The sequence below is a fragment of the Vombatus ursinus genome, unplaced genomic scaffold (assembly GCF_900497805.2).
Source record: "Vombatus ursinus unplaced genomic scaffold, bare-nosed wombat genome assembly UNPS02012758.1, whole genome shotgun sequence".
NCBI lineage: Eukaryota > Metazoa > Chordata > Mammalia > Diprotodontia > Vombatidae > Vombatus > Vombatus ursinus.
The window spans coordinates 1073642-1098016 of record NW_020952536.1 but is presented as its reverse complement, the minus strand read 5'-3'; the positions used below and the strand labels follow the sequence as shown (position 1 = coordinate 1098016).

Here is a 24375-nt window from a genome sequence, read left to right as displayed (position 1 = left end):
TCCATTTGTGTCTCTGCCTTTTCTTGTTTCTTCTTTTCTCCTTTGTTTCCCTGGTTCTGTCTTTCTGTCTCCCTATATCTCTATTTGCCTTTCTGTTTCTCTGCCCCTCTCTTTTCCTCCCTTTCCCCCCCATATTTCTGCCTCTTTTTGTTGGCCTATCTGCCTGCTCCCTTTTTCTATGCCCTTTCTTGTCACCCTGTGTTTTTCATACTATGTCAGAGTCTATCTAATCCAACCACTGACCCCATTTCACAGAAGAGGATATTGAGGCACAGAGCAGGGCAGGGATGTACCCCTGGTCAGTCAGCTGCCTCTCCCATCCCAGCGCCTGTGGGCCTGGAGAGGGTTAGATGTATGTTTGTGTGGTGGAGGAAGATTGCTTTTCCTCTCCCCATTTCTCTCTACAAGGTCACCAAGGGATTAGCATCCTCAAGCTGATGAGCTGGCCTGAGTAGGACTGGGCTAGGCTGAATTCCTCTCAGCTTAGGGATCTGCCAGCTGGAGAGGAGAAGACAGGATCTACCCCTCCCCCTTTATCTCCCCCCTCCCCCGTTTTACCTCTGCCTGTCTCTCTTTGTTCTTCTGTCTCCCTTTCTCCTTATGTCTTTTGTGGTCTCTCTCTTTATCTCTCAGACTAGCATTTCATATACTCTTCAAGGAGGAGGAGGATTGGAGCTAAGGAGGGAGGGGGAAACATTAAATGTGAAAGATCCTTGAGGACCAACAGATGGGGAAACAGAGGCCCAGAGACAAAGATAGGACACTATGCCCAGCAGTGTTGGTCTGGGAGAGAAAGGGTAGGGGTACAGGCATTTATGTGTATGTCAGCTAGAGGCAGAGACACAGACAACCAGAGAGGGAGAGACAGAGACAGAGACAGAGACACTTAGCAAAAGAGACAAAGAGACAGAAAGAGACACTGAAAGGGAGAAATACACAGCTAGGAGGACAGACAAGCACAGACAGAGAAAAAGAGTGAAAAAGAAGCAGAAAGGGAGAGACAGAGACAGAGAGAGAAACAGAAGCTAAAAGGGACTGAGAGGTCCATGCTGAGAGGTAGGGAGGTACAGACACAGAGCAAAAAGAGATCAAAAGAAAGGGATCCCTCACAGAGAGGGAGAGCAAAACCTAAATAGAGGGAGAAAGGGGCAGAGGGAGACACAGAGAGGAGAAACAAAGAAGCAGACATATACACATGCATGAGAGCTGCAGAGAGGAAGACACAGAGAGACACCCAGAGAGAGAAACACCCATAGAGATCATGAGAAGAGAGTCAAAGGGGTACGGGACACAGAGACACAAGAGACACAGTCGGAGAGACCGAGAGACAGAGGGAGACAGAAAGAGAGGAACACAGTCGGAGAGGCAGAGGAAGACAGAGAGAAAGAAACAGAAATAGAGTGGGTCAGAAACAGCACACACACACACACACACACACACACACACACACACACACACACGGGAGAGAATGGAGAGACAATCTGAAGGACATCGAGATAAAGCCTGCCTGGGAGGGCTAGAGCTAAGGCCGGCGGGGGGCGAGGCGCAGGGCGCTTTGGGGGCGTCCCTCCCTGTCACCTCCTCTCGCCCGCAGCGCGGCCACTCTGACAGCTATCGTGTCGCCACCTCGCAGGACAAGAAAGATGACAAGGGCTCGCCCAAGAAGGGCAAGGCGCCCAAGGAACGCCGAGACCTGGACGACCTCAAGAAGGAGGTGGCCATGGTGAGCCCTGACTCATGGAGCCCCCCCCCCCGAACCCCTTCCCAAGTCTGCCACATCCTCGGCCTAGTGTAGCTGTGGAGTCAGAAGATCTGGAACCACCCCTAACTGAACTATATGACCTTGGACAAGTCTCATTCCGTCCCTGGGCCCATTTTTCTCATTTTACAGATGAGGAGTATGGAATCGAGGGTTTCTAAAGTCCTTTCTAGTGCTAAATCTTGAAGCTCCTGATTTCTCTTGTCTTCCCTGCCCTTTCTGAGGCTCCGCCCCTCCCGCAGTCCTCCCAGGCCGCCCCCTCCGCCCCGCCCTCTTTCTCCCCCGCCTTGCACTCTTGGGCCAGTTAGGCCCGATTGGAACCTCCCCCTCTCCTGTCCCTTAGACAGAGCACAAGATGTCAGTAGAAGAGGTCTGTCGGAAATACAACACAGACTGTGTGCAGGTAAGACTGGGATGCCCAGAGCTTTTGGACTGCTCAGAGAAGAAGGGCAGATGCTTGGGGGTGGTGGGAGGGGTGAGGGTGGGGAAGGAGAAGGGCGGGAGCTGGAGATCCCTGGGGACTCTGAATGTGTGAAGTGTTTGGGGATCTGGACCCTGGGGCCTTGCTTGAGGTCTGGGCACAAGGCGCTGGGGCCCCAGGGGCCCTTGAAGGCAGGGCTGGTCTGTTTGAGATCCGTGTCCTCTAGGGCCTGACCCACAGCAAAGCGCAGGAGATCCTGGCCCGAGATGGCCCCAACGCCCTCACGCCTCCCCCCCACCACGCCAGAATGGGTCAAGTTCTGCCGACAGCTCTTCGGAGGCTTTTCCATCCTGCTGTGGATTGGAGCTATTCTATGCTTCTTAGCCTATGGCATCCAGGCAGGCACTGAGGATGACCCTGCAGGAGACAATGTGAGTGCACAGTGCTTGGAACATACATGAGATCTGCATGGGGTGCCAGATACACATGAGGGACAAACATGGGACATGGGAGATGGATGCATAGGGAATGTGGGCAATATAAGAGACTCATACAAGAGACACACAAAGGACATGGGGCACAGAACATGCTTGTACATATGACCCACCCATGGCCCACGTGGAATGGGAAGAAATCTGTGTGGGAGAACTTCATGAGATATGTGATACACTTAGAGAACACAAAGGAACTTGGGATGCGGGGCACATATAGGGAGTGGAGGACATTAAATAGACACACACAGGACATGGAACACATTTTCATGTGGAGCACATGAACATAGATGACACAGACATGCATATATGTGGTACATGTATGTTGTATACCCACATGGTGTGTGCACAGGAGATAGGACATGGTTTTATGAGTATAAGATAGGTAAACACAGTGAATCTGGAGTTGGAAGAGTTCAAACCTCAGCGCTAGTATTCGGAAACTGTGGGATAACAGGTCAATCACTTAGACTATCTGGGCTTGAGTTTCCTCATCTTTAAAATGAGGGGGTTGGAAGAGGAAGCCTCTAGATCCCTTCCAGTTCTAAATGTTATGATCTATACCCCACACATGTGGGACGGGATATGCTTGGGACAGACAGGAGGCCTGGGATGCTCATTCACGTAGGGGATACAGGATGGGATACGCTAGGGCCATAGTTCATGCAGAAGACAGAAGGGTCATGGGGCAAACACAGACCATGGGCCATGCATGTGAAATGGGACATCTCTGTGACCTGTGGGTGGCTTCCTTCCCTTAGCTATATCTGGGCATCGTCTTGGCTGCTGTGGTTATCATCACCGGCTGTTTCTCCTACTACCAAGAGGCTAAGAGCTCAAAAATCATGGAATCCTTCAAGAACATGGTCCCTCAGGTCAGGGGTCCCTGAGGCTGGGGCAGGCACAAGGCACAAGGCATGGGGAGGTTGGGCGTGGTTGAGTCGGGGCAGGGGCTCTGATCTTGGTGATAGGTGGAGCTTCTGGTGGTTGAGGCTTAAAGCACTAGCTGAACAACAGAAGGGAAAGTCTGGAATAGCTGAAGCTAAAAATTGAGCCTGGTCAGAGATGGGGGAACCTGGAAGTGGAGCTTAGAGAACAGGGAAGGCTCAATAGAGGTTGGGGGACCCCCAGAGGGAAGTGCATCTAGTATGAGGCCATAGGCTAGAGGAAGGACCAGATATGAAAGGGTTTTGACTTCTCCACCCCTCCCCTTCCCCCCATGCCTCCTCTAGCAAGCCCTGGTGATCCGAGAGGGAGAGAAGATGCAGGTGAATGCAGAAGAGGTGGTCGTTGGTGACCTCATTGAGATCAAGGGTGGGGACCGAGTCCCAGCTGACCTCAGGATCATCTCAGCACATGGTTGCAAGGTGAGCTGGAGTCCCCATCCTCAGGAGAAACCTCTTCTCCCCACTCCCAATACCTTTATGGACTCAAGTGTCCCAGGCCCTAGTCCATCAGGGACTCAGGCTCCCTGGTTTGTGAGGGTCCTAGGGACCAGGCATCCCTGCCCTCAGGGTTACTTACCTGTTCAGGGACAGCTGGCCTTCGTCCTACACCAATGGTCCTAGCATGCCGATCCCTTCTCATTTACTGCATTTTTCTCTCCAGGTGGATAACTCCTCTCTGACTGGCGAGTCTGAGCCCCAGACACGATCCCCAGACTGTACACATGACAACCCTTTGGAGACCAGGAACATCACCTTCTTTTCCACCAATTGTGTGGAAGGTGGGAGCATCCCGGGGGAAACTGAGGCATAGACTGATAAGGGGAGGAAGGGGAGGCAAATGGGACTGGCATAGGTTGAGCCTCCTACTCTACTTACCATTCCTTTCCTGACTCCTCATCCTACCATCAAACCTCCATCCTCATGACTAAGCCCCCGTGCTTTCTGGAACCCTAATCCTCCCAACAAGCCCTCATTACTCTCATTTGGCTCCTATCCCCATAATGAGCTCCCCTTCCTCCTGACTAAGCTTTCATCCAATACACTGAGCCCCCATCCTACCCACTGAGCCCTAAGTCCTTCACTGAGCTCTTATAATCCTCACTAAACTTCCAGCCCCCAACTGAACCCCTGTTCTAGTTACTGTGTCCCCATCTCCCTTACTGATGGGCCAGCCTGTCACTGAGCTCCACCCTTATGCTTTCACAGAGCTCTTATCCCCTCTCTAAGACCCAATTCTCCTGACTGAACCCAGCATCCTCACTGGATGCTCATCTCTTTTACTGAGAATTTGTCACCTCACTGAGCCTTACAGAGCCCTCAAACCTTGTCTAAGCCCCTAGTCCAAGCCCCTAGTCCCCTCACTTAGTCCCTCATCCACCTCCAGCATACCTGCCACTTCTTTGCTAAAGCCTTGTGGGCCCCCTTAAATTCTCATCACTCTTTCTGAGGCCCCACTCCCCTCACCAACCACCCTATGCTTCTTCCGGAGCCTCCATTTTAGTCAAACTCCCATCGTCCTCATTGAGTCTTTTCTCTGATCATTGATAATAACAGTAATAACTCTCATTTATATATCACTTTATATACATGACCTAATTTAATTCTCACAACAACCCTGTGAGGTAGGTGCTATTATTATGCCCATTTAATGGATAAAGAAACTGAGATTCAGAGAGATTAAATAACTTATTCAGGGCCATGCAGCTAGTAAGCACCTATGGTAGAATTGGAACTCAGGTCTTGCTGACACTGAGTCCAGCACCCCAGCCACTACTTTATGATGCTTTACCCTAGGTGAGGCCTCAACCTCCTCACTGAGCCTCCCAACTTCCTACTGAACTGCCTCCTCTTTACTGAACTCCCTCCCATTCATTGAGCCTCTCATTCCCCTGTTAAATCCTGTCCACCACCAAGCCTCTATTCCCTCACTAAGCCATAACCCAATACCCTTCTTGGGGTTCTCCCTGGACCTCCACCCTACTCACTCCAGTGTTTCTCACTTTGCTCCCCTATCCATTAACTGAGAGCTCATCTCCTGACAGAATTATTTACTTGGAGCCATCATCTGCTCACCAATTCTCCATTCCCTATACAGACCCCCAAATGAATCCCCATCCCTTTATTGAGCTCCATATTTCTTTTCCAAGCTCTCATCATCCTCACTCTATCCTCTGCTCTCTCAGTGTGCCCTCGTTCCTCTCACTGAGTCCCCATCTTCAGCATGTCTTTATCTTTAACATTTATCCTATCACTGATTCCTTTGCCCCCTCCCTGAGCATCCCATTCTCACGCTTAGTTCCTTTACTCCCAAGTCTCCCATTCTTTCGATGAGTTCCCCATCCCATCACTGTACTCTTCTTATTGAGACTCCCCTATATTCTCCACTGAGCCCCGTTCGCTCCACAAATCTACCGTTTCATTTACTGACCTTCATCTCCACCACTGAGCCCCAATAATGCCTCACCCCTCACCCATCACTATATTAATATCCATCTCTCCCAACTCAGCCCTATCTCACCCAGTGAGTCCTCATTCCCCCACTAATCCTCCATTCCCCTTTCACTGATCCCCTATTACCATCGCTGAACCCCTATCCTCTTTACTTGACCTCCATTCCCATCACTGAACCCCCATCCATCTTTATTAATTCTAATCCTTCCCCTACTGAATCCCCATCACTCTCACTAAGCCTCCATTACCCCAATAATCTCCAATTCGCCTGAGCCCCCATATCACCTTACTAATTCTTCATCTCTAAAACGGAGTCCTTTCCCCCTTGCTTAACTTCTATCCCCCTCACTGGGCTCCTATCCCTTCCACTGAGCCCCCATTCCCCTATAAATCCACAATTTCCTTTACCTGACCCCCATTCCCCCAAATAGTCTGCCATCTCCTTTAATGATTCTGTCTCCTCCACTGAGTCCTCATATCACTTATCTCCCATTATGGCCACTGAGACCCTATCCCCCTTATTTGGTGTCACTGAGCTCTCACATACCTCATATAATCTTTTCACTGAGTCCTTATCACCTCCCCTGATCCCCTACTTTCCCAATAATCCCCCACTCTCTAACTTAGCCTCCATGTCCCCTCACTGATTTCTATTATCATCACTGAGCCCCCTTTTCTCTCACTTGTGTGAATTTCTACTGCCTCCACTCCCCCATTTCCCAACAAATCTCTTATTGATCTCCATCCCCATCACTGAGCTCTGACCCCTCACTTATCTTCTGTCCCCATCACCAAACCCCCACCACCCCAATTAGTTCTCATCCCCTCACTGAGTCCCCATAACTCTCCCTGAGCCCTCATTTCCCCTACTGGATTTCCATTAATCCCATTAATCCATTTTCCTTAACATCATCACTCAGCTCCCATGTCCCTCACTGAACTCTAGTTCCTTCACTTGGCCACTTTCAACCACAGACGAGCCCCTATCTCCTCTCTCTGCTCTGTTCCTTTCACTGTGCTTCCCATCCTCCCAACTAAGCATCCATGAACTCTTATCCCCACCCCTGAATTCCTATTTTATTCACCAAACCCCACATTTCCTTCAATGGGCTCTCCAGTGCTTCTCACTGAACCCCCATCCTGTCATAAATGAGCCCTCTATCAGGTCACTAAGCCCTCATCCCCCTCACTGAGCCTCTCACTCTCCTTCTAAGCCCCCATGCCTCTACTGACACTTTTTCCCCCTTCTTGAATTTGCACCCCCCCATTAGCACTCTGACCTTTGACTGAACCCATATTTTGACACTGTACCCTTATCTTCCTTTGGCCTCCAACCCTTTCTCATGCTTTCTTAAGGTCCTCATCCCTTTACTAAGTCCCCCATCCCTCTTACTTAACCCTCATTCTATTCACTGAATCCCAATACCTTTAGGACCCCAGAACTCTCATTGAGCCTGAATCTCCTTCCTAGAGCTCTCATTTCCTCTTGGAGCCTCATCTCCCACACTGATTTCCCAACTTCCCCTTATTAAGCCTTCATCCTATTCACTGAAGTCATAGGAACAGGGGGCCATAGATGATGAAAAGATCTCAGGAGCCAAGATCCAAGTCTCATTTTACCAATGAGGAGATTGAGCGCAGGGAGCTGAAGTTACATTTGTAAGGCCACACATTTAGTAAGTGTTGGAGTTGGGATTTGAACTCAGGTCCTCTGACTCCAAAGTTATTTCTCCTTCATCCGCTTCCCCACTTGAAGTCTAACCTTTTCCCTAAGCCCTAATTCCATGCACTGAGATGACTTTTCCTCTCATTGAGTGCCTCCATCCCTCAAACTGAACACCCATTTCTATTGGTGTTCTTTTCATCCAATCACTAAACCATTCACCCCTCTGACTGAACCCTCTCATTCCCCTCACTGAGCCTACATCTCTACCACTGAGAGCCATTTTTCCTTTGATCCCTCTATTCAGTCACTGAGCCCCACCATCCCATCACTGTGCCATCATCATCTTCACCAAGACTCCATCCTTTCATCCAATGACAACTATCCATTAGTCCCTGCCCTTATCACTGAGCCAGTATTATGTCTCCCTCCCTGCTGAAGCTCCATCCCTTCTCACTGATCCCCCAGCCATTTTGCTGAACTCCTCATCCTTCCATTGACCATGGGCCTCCCACCCCATTTCCCTCATTCAGTACCTCATTCTTCTCACTGAACACCTATTTCCTTCAAGGAGCCCTTATAGCCCCAATCAACCCATATGTAACTCACTATGTTTCCCTGGGAGAGCTATAAGTCCTAACTGTGCTTCCCATCCCCTAACTGAGTTCCCGTCCTCTCAGTGAGATTTTATTCCCTTTATTTAGCTTTCTTCCCCTTACTTCCATCCCTCTCACTGAGCTCCCAGCCTTCTCACTGAATCTGACCCCTATCAGTGATCCTTTTCATCCCTCTGACTGAGCTTTATTCCCTCTCTGAGACCTCATCCTGCTCACTTAGCCACCATTCCCCTCCCTGAGCCTGTATTCCCATTACTGAGGCACCATCTTCCTCACTTTCCTCTAGGCCATGAGGAAGACCCTGATACTTGCATTCATTGACCCTCCCATATCCCTCATTGAGCTCCTCATTCCTTTGATTCATCCCCAGTTCTCTCACTCAGCCCCTACTGAGCCTTCAATGCCCTCTCTGTGCCCATCATCTACTTCACTGGGCACTCATTACTGTCACTGTGTCCCCTCATACCTCCATTGACATTCACCCTTCTCACTGAACCGTCATTCTCTCTTACTAGGCTTCTTAGGCTTCTTATTGAGTTCCTAAATTTCCATTCCTGAGCTCTCCAGCCCCTCATTTGAAACTCACATTCCCTCACTGAACACCCATCATCTCACTGAGTCCTTCTTCTCTCTCTGAGCTCCCATGATAAAATCCCATGGCTTCATTAAACCAATCTTTCTCTTACCAATCCCGCAAGATACATCCCTGCATCCCTGTGCTCTCATGGAGGCCTCCCATGAGCCATTATCCCTTTCACTGAACCCTCCATCTGTTCAATGACACCCCATCATGTCACAGAACATATGTCCCACTAAATTACTTTGTTCACTGAGTTGTATCCATCCACTGAGCCCCCATCGTGTCACTGAGCTCTCCATCTTCCTCACCTATTTACTGAACCTCCAGCTATACAATTAAATCCCTATTCCCTTACCTAGTCACCTGTTCCCCTCATCTACCCTTAACTTCACCCCCACCACACAAACTGAACCTTTATTTTGCTCATTGAGCCTTCATCTTCTCAGGAAGACCCCATCTCCTTTGAATCTCCATCTTTCACTGAGTTCTCCCATCTCCTATATCATTATGCTCCCATATTCCCCAGTGAGCCCCCCATGCTTTTGTAAAGCCCTTTCCTCTCATAAGCCCCTATCTATCTCACCTTATGTCTTATTGATGACTTTCCTTCTCATCGATCCCCATCCCTCAAGAAGCCCCTATCCCTCCATTCCACCTATGCCTTAACTTTATCCTCCTTGCTAAACAATCCTTCCTATCATTGACCTCACTAAGTCCCTAATTCCTCTGACTCATTCCCCATTTTCCTTGGTGAGCCTCCATCTCTCTCACTTTCTCCACCATCCCCCTCACTGAGTCCTCGTTACTCAAATTAAGCTAACAACCTACTCACTGATGACTCATACCTTCACTAAGCCCCATCCCCCTATTTAGCCCCACTCAGACTTTCTTGAAGGCCCATCCTCCCACTAAAACCCAATTATTCCATTCCCCTCACTTACCCCCGTCTTTTAACTAAGCCCTCATCACACTTGCCAAGCCTTTTTCACTGAGTCACCCATTTCCCTACTGAATCCCTAGACCAACACTGAAGCCCCCACTTCCCCAGAGTACCCAGCTCAATATTTATCCCCTATTCCTTCACTATACTCCAATACTCCAATACCGTTCACTGAACTCCCTATCATCTCACTAAACTCCCTCATTTTCACTGAGCGTCCCATTCCCCTACTAAGTCTGGAGCATATCCCCAAGCCTCATAATTGCTCATAATTGCCCCATCATTACCCATCACCTCACTGAACCACATCCTCTTCAATGAGTCCCCTATCTCCACTGGATCCCCAGTCCATCCACTGAGCCTTGCCATTGCTTCATCACACTTTCTCCCTTTCACTCAACTCCACTCTCTTCACCAAGCTCCCCATTTCCCCACTGTATCCCCAGCCCACTTCAGAGACTCATCTTGTTCCCAATGAACAACCATCCCTTTCACTGAACATCCACACCCTGTCATTGAGTCCCCCATGACTTTCCCTGAGTCCTTCCCTTCCTAGAGCTCCAACATTCTCACTAAGTCTCCCATCCCCTCACAGAGCCTCCATCACCCTATTGAAACCTCCATGCCCTCATGAAGGTTCATTATTTCATTGAACTCCCTTGCCCCATTCCTCTCACTGATGCTTAGCTTTTAACTAAGTTCACATCTCTCTCATTGAATCCCCAGGCCCTTCACTGAGTCATGTTTTTTCCTGCTGAGTCCTCCATCCTATACTAAGCCTCTACTTCCTCAATGAGTCCCTAGCCCACCACTCAGCCTCATCATTGCCCAACTGAACCCCCATCACCTCACTGAACCATATCCTCTTCACTGAGCCCCCAGCCCCCTTAGCTCCAGCTCACCTCAAATCCTTGTCATGTCCCCACTGAATTCCTTTTCTTTTCATTGAACACTCCCATTCCCTCACTGAGCCCCAATGTCCTCACTGCCCCCATTGTCTTTGCCTTTCCCACTAGAACTCCAGTACTCTCACTGAGTCTTTCATCTCCCTACTGAGACCTCCATGCCCTTGTGAAGACTTACCATCTTATTGAACCCTCTTGCCCCATTCCCCTAATTCATCCCCTGTCTCTTAACTGAGCCTTCATCTCCTTCACTAAATACCCCCACTCCCATCCTCTTCCTGAACCCCTTATATCCTTCCTGAGCCCCTATCCCATCAGTGAACCATTCCCCCCATTCCTGAGCTCCACCCCATTCTCCCTTCCCCAAGGCCCTGCCTCCCTCAGTGGAGCCCCTCTCTTCTCCTGGGCCCTCCCTGCTTCTGTTCATGCATTCTCTCACTGATTGTTTTGGACTTCAGGCACAGCTCGAGGTGTGGTGGTAGCCACAGGTGACCGGACCGTAATGGGCCGAATTGCAACTCTAGCCTCAGGCCTGGAGGTGGGCAAGACTCCAATTGCTATTGAGATCGAACACTTCATCCAGCTGATCACAGGCGTGGCTGTCTTCCTGGGCGTTTCCTTCTTCATCCTCTCCCTCATCCTGGGTTATACCTGGCTCGAGGCGGTCATCTTCCTCATTGGCATCATTGTGGCCAATGTGCCTGAGGGCCTGCTGGCCACTGTAACTGTAAGGGCTTCCCCTGAGGGCTCTGGGATGCCTGGGTCCCTGAAACAGTAGGGGCTGGAGGACTAAGTTCCCTTCTTTCCTCATAAGATGGGGATTAGCAAGATAGATGCCTAGAATTGTGAGGAATTAGGGCTGGAGGATTGGGACATATGGGTCCTTGGGGGATAAGAAGTTAGATGGAAGAGTGACTAGGGGAATGGACATCTCGTCTCTGAGAGGGGTCAGATTGTGAGCTAGAAGCCTGGATCTCCAGGGAGTGGTGTTTGGGAGGACAAAATGCCTGGATCCCTGAGAGGGGCCGAGACTAGGAACTATACTATACCTGAGCACTGAAGGGGGTTAGGAGGGCAGGGAATAGGGTGTCTGGGTCCCTAGGGACACATGATCTGTCTCCTGAAGAAGAAAGATTTTTCCCTTCTAAAGGGGGACAGAGTCACTTGATAGAGTAGAAATTCTGTATGTCTTATTTGGGAGGAAAAGATGCCTTAGTCTTTGAGAAGGGCAAACTTTGAAATGCTAGACACTAGTGTCCCCAAAGAAGACAGGAGCTGCAAAAGCAGATGCCTAGGTTCCCCAGGGAGATGGGTTGGAAAGCTGGACACCAGTGTCTCCCTAACCTTCAGGTGTGCCTGACACTGACTGCTAAGCGCATGGCCCGGAAAAACTGTTTGGTGAAGAACCTAGAGGCGGTGGAGACCCTGGGTTCCACTTCCACCATCTGCTCAGACAAGACTGGGACTCTGACCCAGAACCGGATGACAGTTGCTCACATGTGGTTTGACAACCAGATCCATGAGGCAGACACCACTGAGGACCAGTCTGGTGATTGTGACCCCCCTGGCTGTGGGAGGGGGGAAACAGAGGGACTGGGGAAGTATCTAGAAAAACTGGGTCCATAAGGGCACCTGGAGGAAGGCTGGTCCCAGAAGGTCAATTCGAAGAACAGGGATTCAGCCCCACCCTGAGTCCACATCTCTTCCTCCACAGGAACCTCATTTGACAAGAGCTCCCACACCTGGGTGGCCCTGTCCCACATTGCTGGCCTCTGCAACCGAGCTGTCTTCAAGGGAGGCCAGGACAACATACCTGTTCTCAAGGTGGGACTGGGCTAGGGATCTTCTCTCCCTACCCTCTTCAACTCCCTAGAGGTTCTCAGACCCAGCTCCCAACCCCTTACAACTGGGCTTAGACTGTTCAGGGATTCATTGATAAAGAACTGGAATTAACCTTAGAGGTCATCTTGTCCAACCCTCCTCATTTTACAGATGAGGAAACTAAGATCCAGAGAGGTTAAGTGATTTGTTGAAGTACCAGTAAGTGGCAGAATTGAGATTTAAACTAAGGTCCAGTGATTTCAAGTTCAGTGTTCCAAATTTAGTTCTTGCCACAATTTCCACTGCCCCAATTTTCTTCTGGCTATGACCTTTATTTTTCTACAGTCATTCTTTTCCTCCCCCATGTTCATCTGGGTGTCCACCCCCTTCCATATGTGTCCCCTCTCATCTCCTTTTAGCTGTGTTCACCTATGCCTGTACAGCTGTGGGTTCTACTCCAAGGACCTAGTCCTTCTCAGTCACAGATAGTTTTCCCTAGCACCACCCACCTTCCCTTGGATCGAGCCCCATTCCTCATTTCTTGCTTCCATTTTCAATGCTGCCAGGCTAACCTAGAAACTGTTGCCACTGGCCTTTTCTCTTCCCTGTTCTCCCACCCTTACCCCTCATGCAGAGGGATGTGGCAGGAGATGCTTCGGAGTCAGCCCTTCTGAAATGCATTGAATTGTCATCTGGCTCTGTGAAACTGATGCGGGAAAGGAACAAGAAAGTGGCTGAGATCCCCTTCAATTCCACCAACAAATACCAGGTATTTAAGGACTGATTCCCTTCAACATCACCAACAGTGACAAGGAATGAGGGGATTCCCTTCAAATCCACTAACAATGAAAGGGGGAAAGTTTACTACTAAGAATTATTTGATAGAGAAACAGAGACCCAGAAAGGGAAATGTCTTGTCCAAAGTCACATTGAGTCAAGGGGGAAGAACTGAGCTTAAAATGCAGATGTCCTGGCTCCCTTCCCCCTTCCCTAACCACCAGATTGGTAGAGGAACACACACACATAGAGATGCAGGTAGAAGATTCAGAGCCAGGGAGGTGGAACTACACAGAAGACATACAGAGGCCAGGAAGATAGAGAAGGCAATGCTGACAGACACAGTCAAGGAGAAGGAGAGAGACAAAGATGCAGAGACAGTGAGATAGGGAAAGTGAAAGAGATGCAGACTGATAGACAAGGAGATGAAGAGTGAGATGGATGGATGGAAAGATACACAAAGAGAGTGAGGTGTGGAGAGGGGAGGACTAATGTGATGGGAGAGTGTGTGCACACCAAGTACCAACCTTGACTTGTTCACTGGACCTTCCCAGCTCTCCATCCATGAGACAGAGGACCCCAATGACAATCGATATCTGCTGGTGATGAAGGGTGCCCCTGAGAGGATCTTGGACAGATGCTCCACCATTCTGCTTCAGGGCAAAGAGCAGACCTTGGATGATGAACTCAAGGAGGCCTTCCAAAATGCCTACTTGGAGCTAGGCGGGCTGGGTGAACGGGTGCTTGGTACGGCTCAGCCTAGCCCATATCTCCACTTTTTGGTTCAGCACCAAGAGACTGTGGTTTAGCAGGGGGAGGTGGTGGGAGTGGAGGTGCAGGGGAGAGTGTTCTATATTACTGGGAGACTGGGGATGGGGAGTTGGGGAGCTGAGGGAAATAGAAGGTTGGAAGAATAGGGGACTGGGAGGATGGGGAATTGTAGTCAAATCAGTAAGTATTTATTAAGCACCCACTATTTGTCAGGCACTGCGTGAAGCTCTAGGGATGCAAAAAAAAAATTAATTCTTGTTCCGGAGGAGTTCACAGTCAAATGTAGAGGATGGAAGTGATGGGGGGGGGGCAGGAAGGACAGCATGCAAACAACTATGTACTAACAAGATATATACAGGATAAATTGGACATAATTAACAAAGCACTGAGGGATAGAGCTTGGGAGACTAGAGAAATAGGGCATTTGAAGACAGGGGACTGAGGCTGGGGATTTGGGGGAGTGGGAGGTTAGGGAACTGGGACGATCAATCAACAAACATATCAAACACCTACTATGTTCCAAGGACTGTGCCAGAGGGTGGGAATACAAATACAAGGATTGAAGTAAGGCCTGTCCTCAAGGAGCTTACATTCTAGTGGGGGAGATAAATCCAGATTATAGAGAGAATAAATACAAATTAGGCAAATACAAGGTGGCTAGGGAGGGAAGGCACTAAGCAGCTTGGGGTTCACAAAAAGGTTTCATGTAGAAGGTCATGCTTGAACTGAATCTTGGAGGAAGACAGAGATTCTGTGGGGTAAAGGTGAGGAGGGAATACATTCTAGGCACAGGGGACAGGTAGTAAAAAAAAATGGAGATAAGAGATGGATTGTTGTGCATGAGGAACAGAGGGAAGGCCAGTTTGGCTGGATTGCAGAAGCTGGGAGGGGTAATGATGCTAAATAAGGTTTAAAAGACAGGTTGGGGGCAGGTGGTGGAGCCTTCAAAAGCTAAACAAATGGAGCAGCTAGGTGGCACAGTGGATAGAGCACCAGCCCTGAAGTCAGGATGACCTGAGTTCAAATCCAGCCTCAGACCAAACACTTGGCACATACTAGCTGTGTGACCTTGGGCAAGTCATTTAACCCCAACTGCCTCACTAAAAAAAAAAAAAAGCTAAACAAATGAGTTTGTCTTTGATTCTAGAGGCAAAAGGAAGCCACAAGAGTTTGTAAAATAGGGAAATCACATAGCCAAATGTGCACTTAGGGAAAGCACTTTAGCAGGAGTGTGGAGGATGGACTGCAGTGGGGAGAGATCTGAGGCAATGTGGGGAAGTCATAAGTTGTTTCAATAATCTAGGGGACAGATGCTGAGGTCCTGAACAAGGGTGGTGGTTATGTGAGTGGAGAGAAGGGATGAGAGGAGAGAGATACTGTGGTGGCAGAAACACAAGATTTGGCAGCTAATTAGATGTGTGGGATGAGGCACAATAAACAGTTAAGGCTAACACCAAGAGTTTGAACCTAGGTGACTAGAAAAATGGTTGTGCCTTGGACAGAAAGTAGGGAAGTCTGGAAGGGGGATGGACAGTAGTGGTGATGGAAATAATGAGTTTGTCCGGACATGTTGAGTTTGTCGTGTCTTTGGGACATCCCATTTGAAATGTCTACTAGGAAGTTGGTGATGTAGGACTGAAACTTGGGGGAGAGTCTGCAGTTGGATATATAGATCCAGGAGTCAGTCACCTGCAGAAAGATAAACATTAAACCCATTGATATTGATGAGGTCATCAAAGAGAGAGGTCCCAACAGAAAGCCTTAGGGGACATCAACTGTGAGTGGATGATGGATGGTAATCCAGCCAAGGACATCAAAACTGAGCAAGCAGAGAGAGAATAGGTGTCATGAGACTTTGGAGAAAAGAAAGCATGCAGGAGGGAAAGAATGGTTAACAATGTCAAATACCACAGATAGATTGAGAAGGACAAGGACTGAGAAAAGACTGTTGAGTTTGGCAATTAAGTGACCACTGGCAATGTTGGAGAGAGCAGTTTCAGTTGAGTCATGAGTTTGGGAGATGAAAGAATGAGAGCAGAGGAAGAAGAGACAAAATAGGGAGGTGGAGGACAGGTGATTGGAAGACAGGGCACAGGAAGGTTAGGGATGAGGAACGGGAGGCTAGAATTGGGGGGCTGGAGCTCAGGCAGTTGAGGGACTGGGGAATGGAATGTTAGAGTGGGAGATGAGATTGAGGGACCAGAAGGATGTGGGAGTAGAACACTGGGTCATATAGGGAACTGGGTGGCTGAGGAATAGGGAAGACTGGAAGACTGAGAGAATGAGGATTTGGGAGCCTAGGGGTTGAGGATTTGGAGGAATAGGAATTAGGCGGTTGAAGAACTGAAGAATAGTGTATGTATTAGAAGAATGGGGGAATGAGAAATTGGGAAAGGTAGAGAATTAGGGATTGGTAGGATGATGAATTGGGGTGGAGAGATAGGGGTTGGAAGAGTGGGAAGAGAAGTTTAGGGAACTGAAGGATATGGGACTAGAAGATTATGGCAGTGGGAAACTGGGAAACTGGGGAAAGAGAAGTTGGGGACTGGGAGAGAGAATTGAAAGGCAGAGTGTTGGGTGACTAGGTGAATGAGAAATTGGGGAAATGTGGGGTTGGAACTAAGGAAATTGAGGGACTGGGGGATTAGAAGTTAAAGGATTAGAAACTGGGATGGATGAAGAGTTAGGAAGTCGGGGGAACTGAGGAGTTGGGGGCCTGGGGCATAAGTAATTAGGGAACTGGATACAATGGCTGAGGATGATGAGTTGGGAATATTGGGGAATAAGGGAGAGGGCATTGGAGTTGAGGGGTTGAGGAGATAGCCAGCTGGTGATACTGCAGAGTTGGGAGATGAGGGATTAGGAAATAGGGAGGCTATAGGAATAAGATAGTTGGGGAGTTGTAGGACTAGGAAGATGGGGAGTTGAGGGTCAGAGGAAGAGAATACTGAGGAGTTGAGCATTAGAGATCTGGAAACCTGAGAATCCATTGGAGTCAGGAGACCTGGCTTTGTATCCTGGTCCTGACGTTTCCTGTTACTTTGGGCAAATCTCTCTGAGCCTCTATGTTCCCCATCTACAAAATGAAGATAATAATATCTGCACAGTTAATTTCACAGGGTGGCTGTGAGGAAGGAGCTCTGTAAACCTTATTTTTTAGGAGTGTGAGATGAGGAGGAGACACAGTTGGAGGAGGGGCACTGGGAAATAGGAATATTGAGGATCAGGATGAGATATTGGGGACTAGGGGGTTGGAAAGGTGGCAGAAGAATGTGGATATTCCAGAGACTGGAAGGTTGAGAGATTGAGAGATTAGTGACTTCCAAGTAGCATGTTGGGGATGTAGGTCCAGGGGCAGGGAAGGGGAGGCCAGATCCTCAGTTCTAACCATCTCTTCTGGGCACTGCTAGGGTTCTGCCACTACTACTTGCCTGAGGAACAGTTCCCTAAGGGCTTTGCTTTCGACTGTGACGATGTCAACTTCACCACTGACAATCTTTGCTTCGTCGGCCTCATGTCCATGATTGACCCACCCAGGGCTGCTGTTCCCGATGCTGTGGGCAAATGCCGAAGTGCTGGGATCAAGGTGGGGTCAGGAGTGGCTGAGGGTGGGGGGAACCAAGATACCTGATTTCCTTAGGCTGAAGAGCAGAGTAAAGGGAAAGGGTGCAGCCATGACCCCTATTTCCTCCTTTGTTACGCAGGTGATCATGGTAACTGGCGACCACCCCATCACAGCTAAAGCTATTGCCAAGGGCGTAGGGATCATCTCTGAAGGCAATGAGACTGTGGAGGACATTGCTGCCAGGCTCAACATCCCTGTGAGTCAAGTCAATCCCAGGTGAGGCAACTATTTTATCCTGGAGCCACCGCCTCTGCCCAACTCTGCCCTGTTTCCTTTCTCCCTATCATCTTCCTTTGGTCTCCCTCTGACTGATTCTGTTGCTGAATCCACCTCCTCTCTCTCTCTCTCTCTCTCTCTCTCTCTCTCTCTCTCTCTCTCTCTCTCTCTCTCTCTCTCTCTCTCTCTCTCCTCTGCTTGGTCTGCTGAGTCTCCTTTCTGCTTCCTCTCTATGTGGTGTTTTCCCCATATCTTTCTTTTCTGTGTATTTTTCTGTCTCTAGTTTTCTGTATGTCTCTCTCTCTTTCCTCTCCTTGTCTGTCTGACTCTATCTCTGTCTCTATCGCTGTTTCTCTCTCTTTCTCTATTCTGAGTGTTTCACTCTCTGCTCTCTCCCCTCACTCTCTCCTCCTCCCCCAACTCCTTTTCCTTCCTGTCTGTCTCTGTGTCTCTGTCTCTGTCTGCCTCCATCTCTCTGTCTGTCTGTCTGGCATACATGACTTGGGTTCAAATCCTCACTGCTATCTACTAGCTGTGTGAGCTTGGCCAAGTGATTTAACCTCTTTGGGCCTCAGTTTCTTTATCAGCACATGAGGTTAGACAAGTTGGTCTTTGAGGATCTTCCAGATCTAGATTTATGATCCTTCTCTCCCTCTCTCTCTGATCTTCCTTTTTGTCCTTATCTGCCTATCCCTCTTCTTTTCTTTTTATCTTGCTGTTGATTTCAGTCAGTCTTTCTTTGTCTGCCCCTCCTCCTCTCTGTGTCTGTCTCCCTCTTGTGCTGTCTCTGTCTCTCTCTCACTGTCCCCTCCCTCCCTTTCTCTGTTTCCCTCACTGCATTCTGTCTCTGTCAACCCTTCTCTCTCCCCTTGTCACCCCCTCAGACTCTCTCTCCTTTCCTGCCCTTGCCCAGGCCTGGGGCATCCCTCACCAACCTTCTGTGCCTGTGCAGGGATGCCAAGGCCTGCGTGATCCATGGCACGGACCTGAAGGATTTCTCCTCAGAACAGATTGATGAAATCTTGCAGAACCACACAGAGATCGTGTTTGCCCGAACGTCCCCGCAGCAGAAACTCATCATTGTGGAAGGCTGCCAGAGACAGGTGAGAGCTTTGACACCTGGGCCTTGCATAGATCAGGAGTCCTGAGTCACCAAGCCAGCATGGGCTGGGGGCCCAGATGCCTGGGTCTCTGAGAAAGGCAAAGGCTGTGAATACCAGTGGGTAGGGATCTAGCTACCTGGGGATGGAGGAACAGAGGTCTGGATTCCTAAGGCAATTGGATGAGTTGGGACAATAGTGAAATCCATGGCTCTGTGATGCCTCAGTCCCCAAGAGCAGTATGTCTTGGACACTGTATAACTAAGCCCTCAGAAAGGCAGAGACTGGAACACTGGACACGAGTCCCTGAAGAGGACAGGTACCAGAAGTCCAAATGCCTGGGTCCCGAGGAGAGACCAAGGCCTGGACCCTATGACTGAACCCCTAAGAGACACGAGGACCAGAAGCCTGAGTCCCTGCCTCCCTCTCCCTCCCCCTCCCCCATTCCCCACAGGGTGCCATTGTAGCAGTGACTGGGGATGGTGTGAATGACTCGCCTGCCCTTAAGAAGGCAGATATTGGCGTGGCTATGGGCATTGCTGGCTCTGACGTCTCCAAGCAGGCAGCCGACATGATTTTGCTGGATGATAACTTCGCTTCCATCGTCACTGGTGTGGAGGAGGGTAAGGACAGGCTTGGGGATCTGGAGGCCAAGCTCTGCCAGCTGACTCACCGTGCTCCCCCATTTGCAAAATGAAAGGGTTCGACTAGCTGGTGTCAAAGGTCTTCTCCAGCCCTGACGTTCTATGATTCTGAATCCTTAGGGGCCCATCTTTTCTCGTAAAAGGAAGTGGGAAGGACCATACGAATGATCCAAAAGGGCCATTCCATTCTGGGGTTCTATGTGCTTATACATGAGCTGGGGTCAAGAGGAGGCTGAGCCTCCCTCATCTCTCCCCCCACCCCCATCCTCCGTAGGAATAGAGACAGCCTCAGGGTAGATAAGAAAACAGAGCACTGGAAGAATTTCAGGAGAATCGGGAGATGGAGAAAGGAGGTGGAAGATGTATGAGGAAGGCCAAGCTCCTTTGACTCAGTGGAAGTCAAGTTCACCCCTCAGGAAGGCAGATGACTGCCTGGTTTGACCCCCTCTAAACTCTTTCCCTCAGGTCGACTGATCTTCGACAACCTGAAGAAATCCATTGCCTACACCTTGACCAGCAACATCCCTGAGATTACCCCCTTCCTTCTTTTCATCATGGCAAACATCCCCCTGCCCCTGGGAACCATCACCATCCTCTGCATTGACCTGGGCACAGATATGGTGAGACCCTCTGCTCAGCTTCCCAAAGGGGCTGTGAGGAGCTCAGGTCCATCGCTGTGGCATTTGGCTAGTAGTTCTGGGGTGGGTCTACCTGAAAGTCCCTTAAAGGTGCTGAGCTCAGAGGAGGGTGCTGGAGTAACCTGGCTCTGGTAACTTGCCAAGGTAGGGACCCTATCAAGTCAGCTTTCTCAAGACCTTGTTGGGTCACACAAATTAGTGGAGACTTCTCACCACAGGTAAGTGATCTCAGGTGAGACCTCCCCTCTTAGATAACCTATCTAAGGTGGCTCCCCACTCTCTCCTGGACAGGTCCCTGCCATCTCCCTGGCCTATGAGGCTGCTGAGAGCGACATCATGAAGCGGCAGCCCCGAAATCCAAGGACAGACAAGCTGGTGAACGAGAGGCTCATTAGTATGGCATATGGGCAGATAGGTAAGGGGTTAGGGTCTATCTGCAAAGACCATCTGAATGCCAGGCTCAGGGCATCTGAGACCCCTGGGCCACTGCCTCAGCTTGCTATCTCAGATGACCTATCTTAGGCAAGAGGCCCCCTCAGGTGAGACCCTCAGGTGAGACACCCTTAAGTAACTCTTTGCAGGTAAGACCCTTCATGTGATCCAGATCAGCTGATACAACCCTTAGGTAACCTTCCACAGGTGTGATCCTCAGGTGATACCTGATTAGGTACCACCTGGTAGGTGTCATAATGAGTGGAGCTCCTTAACTTGGGATCAGAAGACCTGAATTAGAATCCTGCCTCAGACAGTTAAATAGCTGTATGACCCTGGGAAAGTCACTTAACCTCTCTCAGCCTCAATTCCCTCATCCACAAAATGGAGGTAATAATAATTCCTGCCTCCCAGGTTGTTGCGGGGGTCAGACAAAATAACCTGGAGCATGCTTACCAAACCATTTTGTTTACAAGGATTTGTCTTAGTTACTTATGTGATGTCTCCCCCTCTAGAGTGTATGTTCTGCCTTTGCCACTCTTTGTATCTCCAGTGCTTTGCACAAAGTGTGGCACACAATAGGCGCTTAATAAATGCTTGTTGCCTGCTTGTTTGACCCCTTTGGGCAACCCTTTTTCAGGTGAGACTCTTCTGTCAGGTAACCCATCTAAGATGACCCTTGGGTGGTTTATCCCTGATATGGTTCTTGCTATCTGTGTGATCTCAGGGCACCTAAGGCCCCTGGGGTGCCGCAGAGAAGTCACTTCTCTGAACCTCAGTTTCCTCATCTGTAAAATGGGAAGTCATGCTGGGTTTTAGTCATCCCCAAGGTCCCACCTATCTCTAAATCCTGGGACAGAAGGGGTTCAGGGAACCCTTAGCCTTTGGTAACCCTGCCCAAACAGAGCCCACTTCCCTCCGTCCCCTACAGGAATGATCCAGGCTCTGGGTGGTTTCTTTGCCTATTTTGTGATTCTGGCGGAGAATGGCTTCCTGCCTTCTAACCTCGTGGGCATTCGGCTCAACTGGGATGACCGAACTGTCAATGACCTTGAGGATAGCTATGGGCAGCAGTGGGTGAGTAAGAAGGCGGCGGCGGGGGGGGGGGGTTGGAGAGCTATGGAAGCATCTAGAATAAGGGAAGAACATGCACAGAGAGGGGCATCGGTGATGGAGAACACCTATCCCCAGCCTGGGAACCTCGTTCTAGGGGAGCCTGGGGTTTCAGGGACTCCCTGAGGTGGGAGATAGAACAAGCCCTTGGTATGGAGTTAATCTGGGAAAGCTTCTTGGAGGAGAAAGAGAAGTGGGGTGAGGCTAAGCCCTCCTCTGCACATCTCTCCCTCAGACCTACGAGCAGCGGAAGTCAGTGGAGTTCACTTGCCACACGGCCTTCTTCGTCAGCATTGTGGTTGTGCAGTGGGCAGATCTCATCATCTGCAAGACCAGGAGGAATTCCGTTTTCCAGCAGGGCATGAAGTGAGGGCTGGGGGCCAGGCGGGGGCTCTGCCTTCCTCACTCTCAGTGTCTCTAGCAGGCTTGTCCTCTGATCTCTGCACCTCCATCTCTATCAGTCTTTCTCTCAGTCCCTAGATTTCTTTCTTTCCCGGTTTCTACATCTCTGAGTGTCTCTGTGTCCTTGAAAATTTCTTCTTTTGTCTCTCTCTCTCCCTGAGGATGTTTAGTTCTGTGCCTCTTGGTCTCCATTTCTCAGGGCTTTCCTATTTTTATGTTCGTGTCTTTCTCAATCTCTTCCCCCACACATTTTTTCTCCCTCCCTCTCCCCTCCTTCTTCTCCTCTTTGCATTTCTCTCCCTCGCTTGCTTCCTCCACTTATCTCTGAATTTCTCTCCATTTCCATATCTCCATGTCTTTGCTGTCCTTCTCTCCTTGTGTAATAAGATGGGTGAGAACCATGTGGAGAGATGAGGTGGTATCTGTCTCCGAATCTGCCTTTCGGTGTATCTGGGTCTGTTTGTCCCCATATCTCTGTCTTGGCATGTCTGTCTCTAAGTACATCCCTGCGTCTCTTTCTCTCCCTCTTTTTTCTCTTACATTGCTGTCATTTGGTATGTCTGTCTCCCTCTCATAGGGTCTCTTTATCTCTGTCCCTAGCTCTATGTTCTTCATTTCTCAGTCTTGGTCCATTTCTATGACTCTGGGTCTATCTCTGCATTTCTATGTCTCTGCTTCCCTGATTCTCTGTCCCTATGTAGGTCTCTCTGAGTCACTGTGTCTGAGTGTATCCATGGGTAAGAAGGCTGCTGGAGTGGATTAGTGAGGGATGATGCTGTGTGTGTGTGTGTGTGTGTGTGTTTGTGTGTGTTGTGTCAAGGTGGTTGTGTCTGCCCAGTTGCCCATCACATTCTACCCTTCCACAGGAACAAGATTCTGATTTTCGGGTTGTTTGAAGAGACAGCGCTGGCCGCCTTCCTGTCCTACTGCCCTGGCATGGATGTGGCCCTACGCATGTACCCACTCAAGTGAGTGTCTGTCCCACCACTTTGGCACATGCCCTGACCTTGGCTTTCCACTCTTGATAACACCAACCAACCCCAATCTCTCACACCCAATTTGGAAGACCTCCTCGCCTTCCTTCTCAGCCTCCTTGAGACACCCCCCAAATCTCCTACAGACTCTGGTCCCAACCTCGAGAGTGGAAGCCCATTTCCCCATCCCAGGGCCCAGGAAACTCTCTCTACTAATGAATAGCAATCTTAGACCAGGAACTAATCACTAATGTATTTCTCTCTCTCTCTCTCTCTCTCTCTCTTTCTCTCTGTCTCTCTGTCTCTCTCTCTGTCTCTGTCTCTGTCTCTCCTTCCCTCCTTCCCTCTCTCCTTCCTCTTTCTCTTCCCTTCTTCTTTTCTCCTCCCTCCCTCTGTCTCTCTCCCTCCCCTTCCATTTCTGCCCCTTAATATCTCAACCTTAATCTTGTTCTGCACCCCTCTCTCCCATCCCTTTTTAACTTCCCATCTTTCTTTTTCTCTTTCCACCTGTCTCTCTCCTCCTCTTTCTGGGTCTGTCTCTACCTCTCTTTCTCCATCTCGGTGTTTTCCCGATGGCTCTGCAGGCCCAGTTGGTGGTTCTGTGCCTTCCCCTATAGCTTCCTCATCTTTGTCTATGATGAAATCAGAAAACTCATCCTGCGCAGGAACCCTGGGGGTGAGAGCTGGGGCTGGGATAGGGGTGAGGCTGGGAGCATTAGGGAGGAAACATTAGGGAGACCAGGGGCTGGGAACGGTCCAGGACAGGGCCTCAGGACCTGTGGGGAGGAGTCTAGGGGATGGACCCAGAAAGACTCAGCCAGTTCACTTGACTGGTTTCTATTTTCTCCCCTGCCCTTTCTTCTCTCTCTAATTTTGATTCTCTGTCTCTGTCTGTCTATTTGTTTTTCTCTCTCCCTCTGCCTCTGTGTCACTGTGTCTCTGTCTGTCTCTGTCTGTCTCTTCTCTTCCAGGCTGGGTGGAGAAGGAAACCTATTACTGACCTCATTCCCAGCACTGCCCCACCCTGTCTCACCCCCCAGCCCAGGAGAGAACCATCCCCCAGTTCCCACGCCCTTATTTTGTATTCT

At 49.6% G+C, this 24375-nt stretch overlaps 1 protein-coding gene across 1 annotated transcript; it reads left to right on the top strand.

The window, feature by feature from the left end:
- The first annotated feature begins 1468 nt into the window (after window positions 1-1468).
- ATP1A3 (ATPase Na+/K+ transporting subunit alpha 3) lies at window positions 1469-24287 on the top strand. Its single transcript, XM_027858199.1, is given in 23 exon segments — window positions 1469-1723; window positions 2103-2162; window positions 2407-2469; window positions 2471-2611; window positions 3433-3546; window positions 3904-4038; window positions 4280-4397; window positions 11233-11501; window positions 12125-12323; window positions 12489-12598; window positions 13230-13364; window positions 13927-14119; window positions 17554-17729; window positions 17848-17984; window positions 18937-19087; window positions 19539-19707; window positions 20194-20348; window positions 20658-20781; window positions 21730-21875; window positions 22147-22277; window positions 23180-23281; window positions 23872-23963; window positions 24259-24287. Coding segments are annotated over 23 exon segments (3204 nt in total).
- Window positions 24288-24375: the final 88 nt, after the last annotated feature.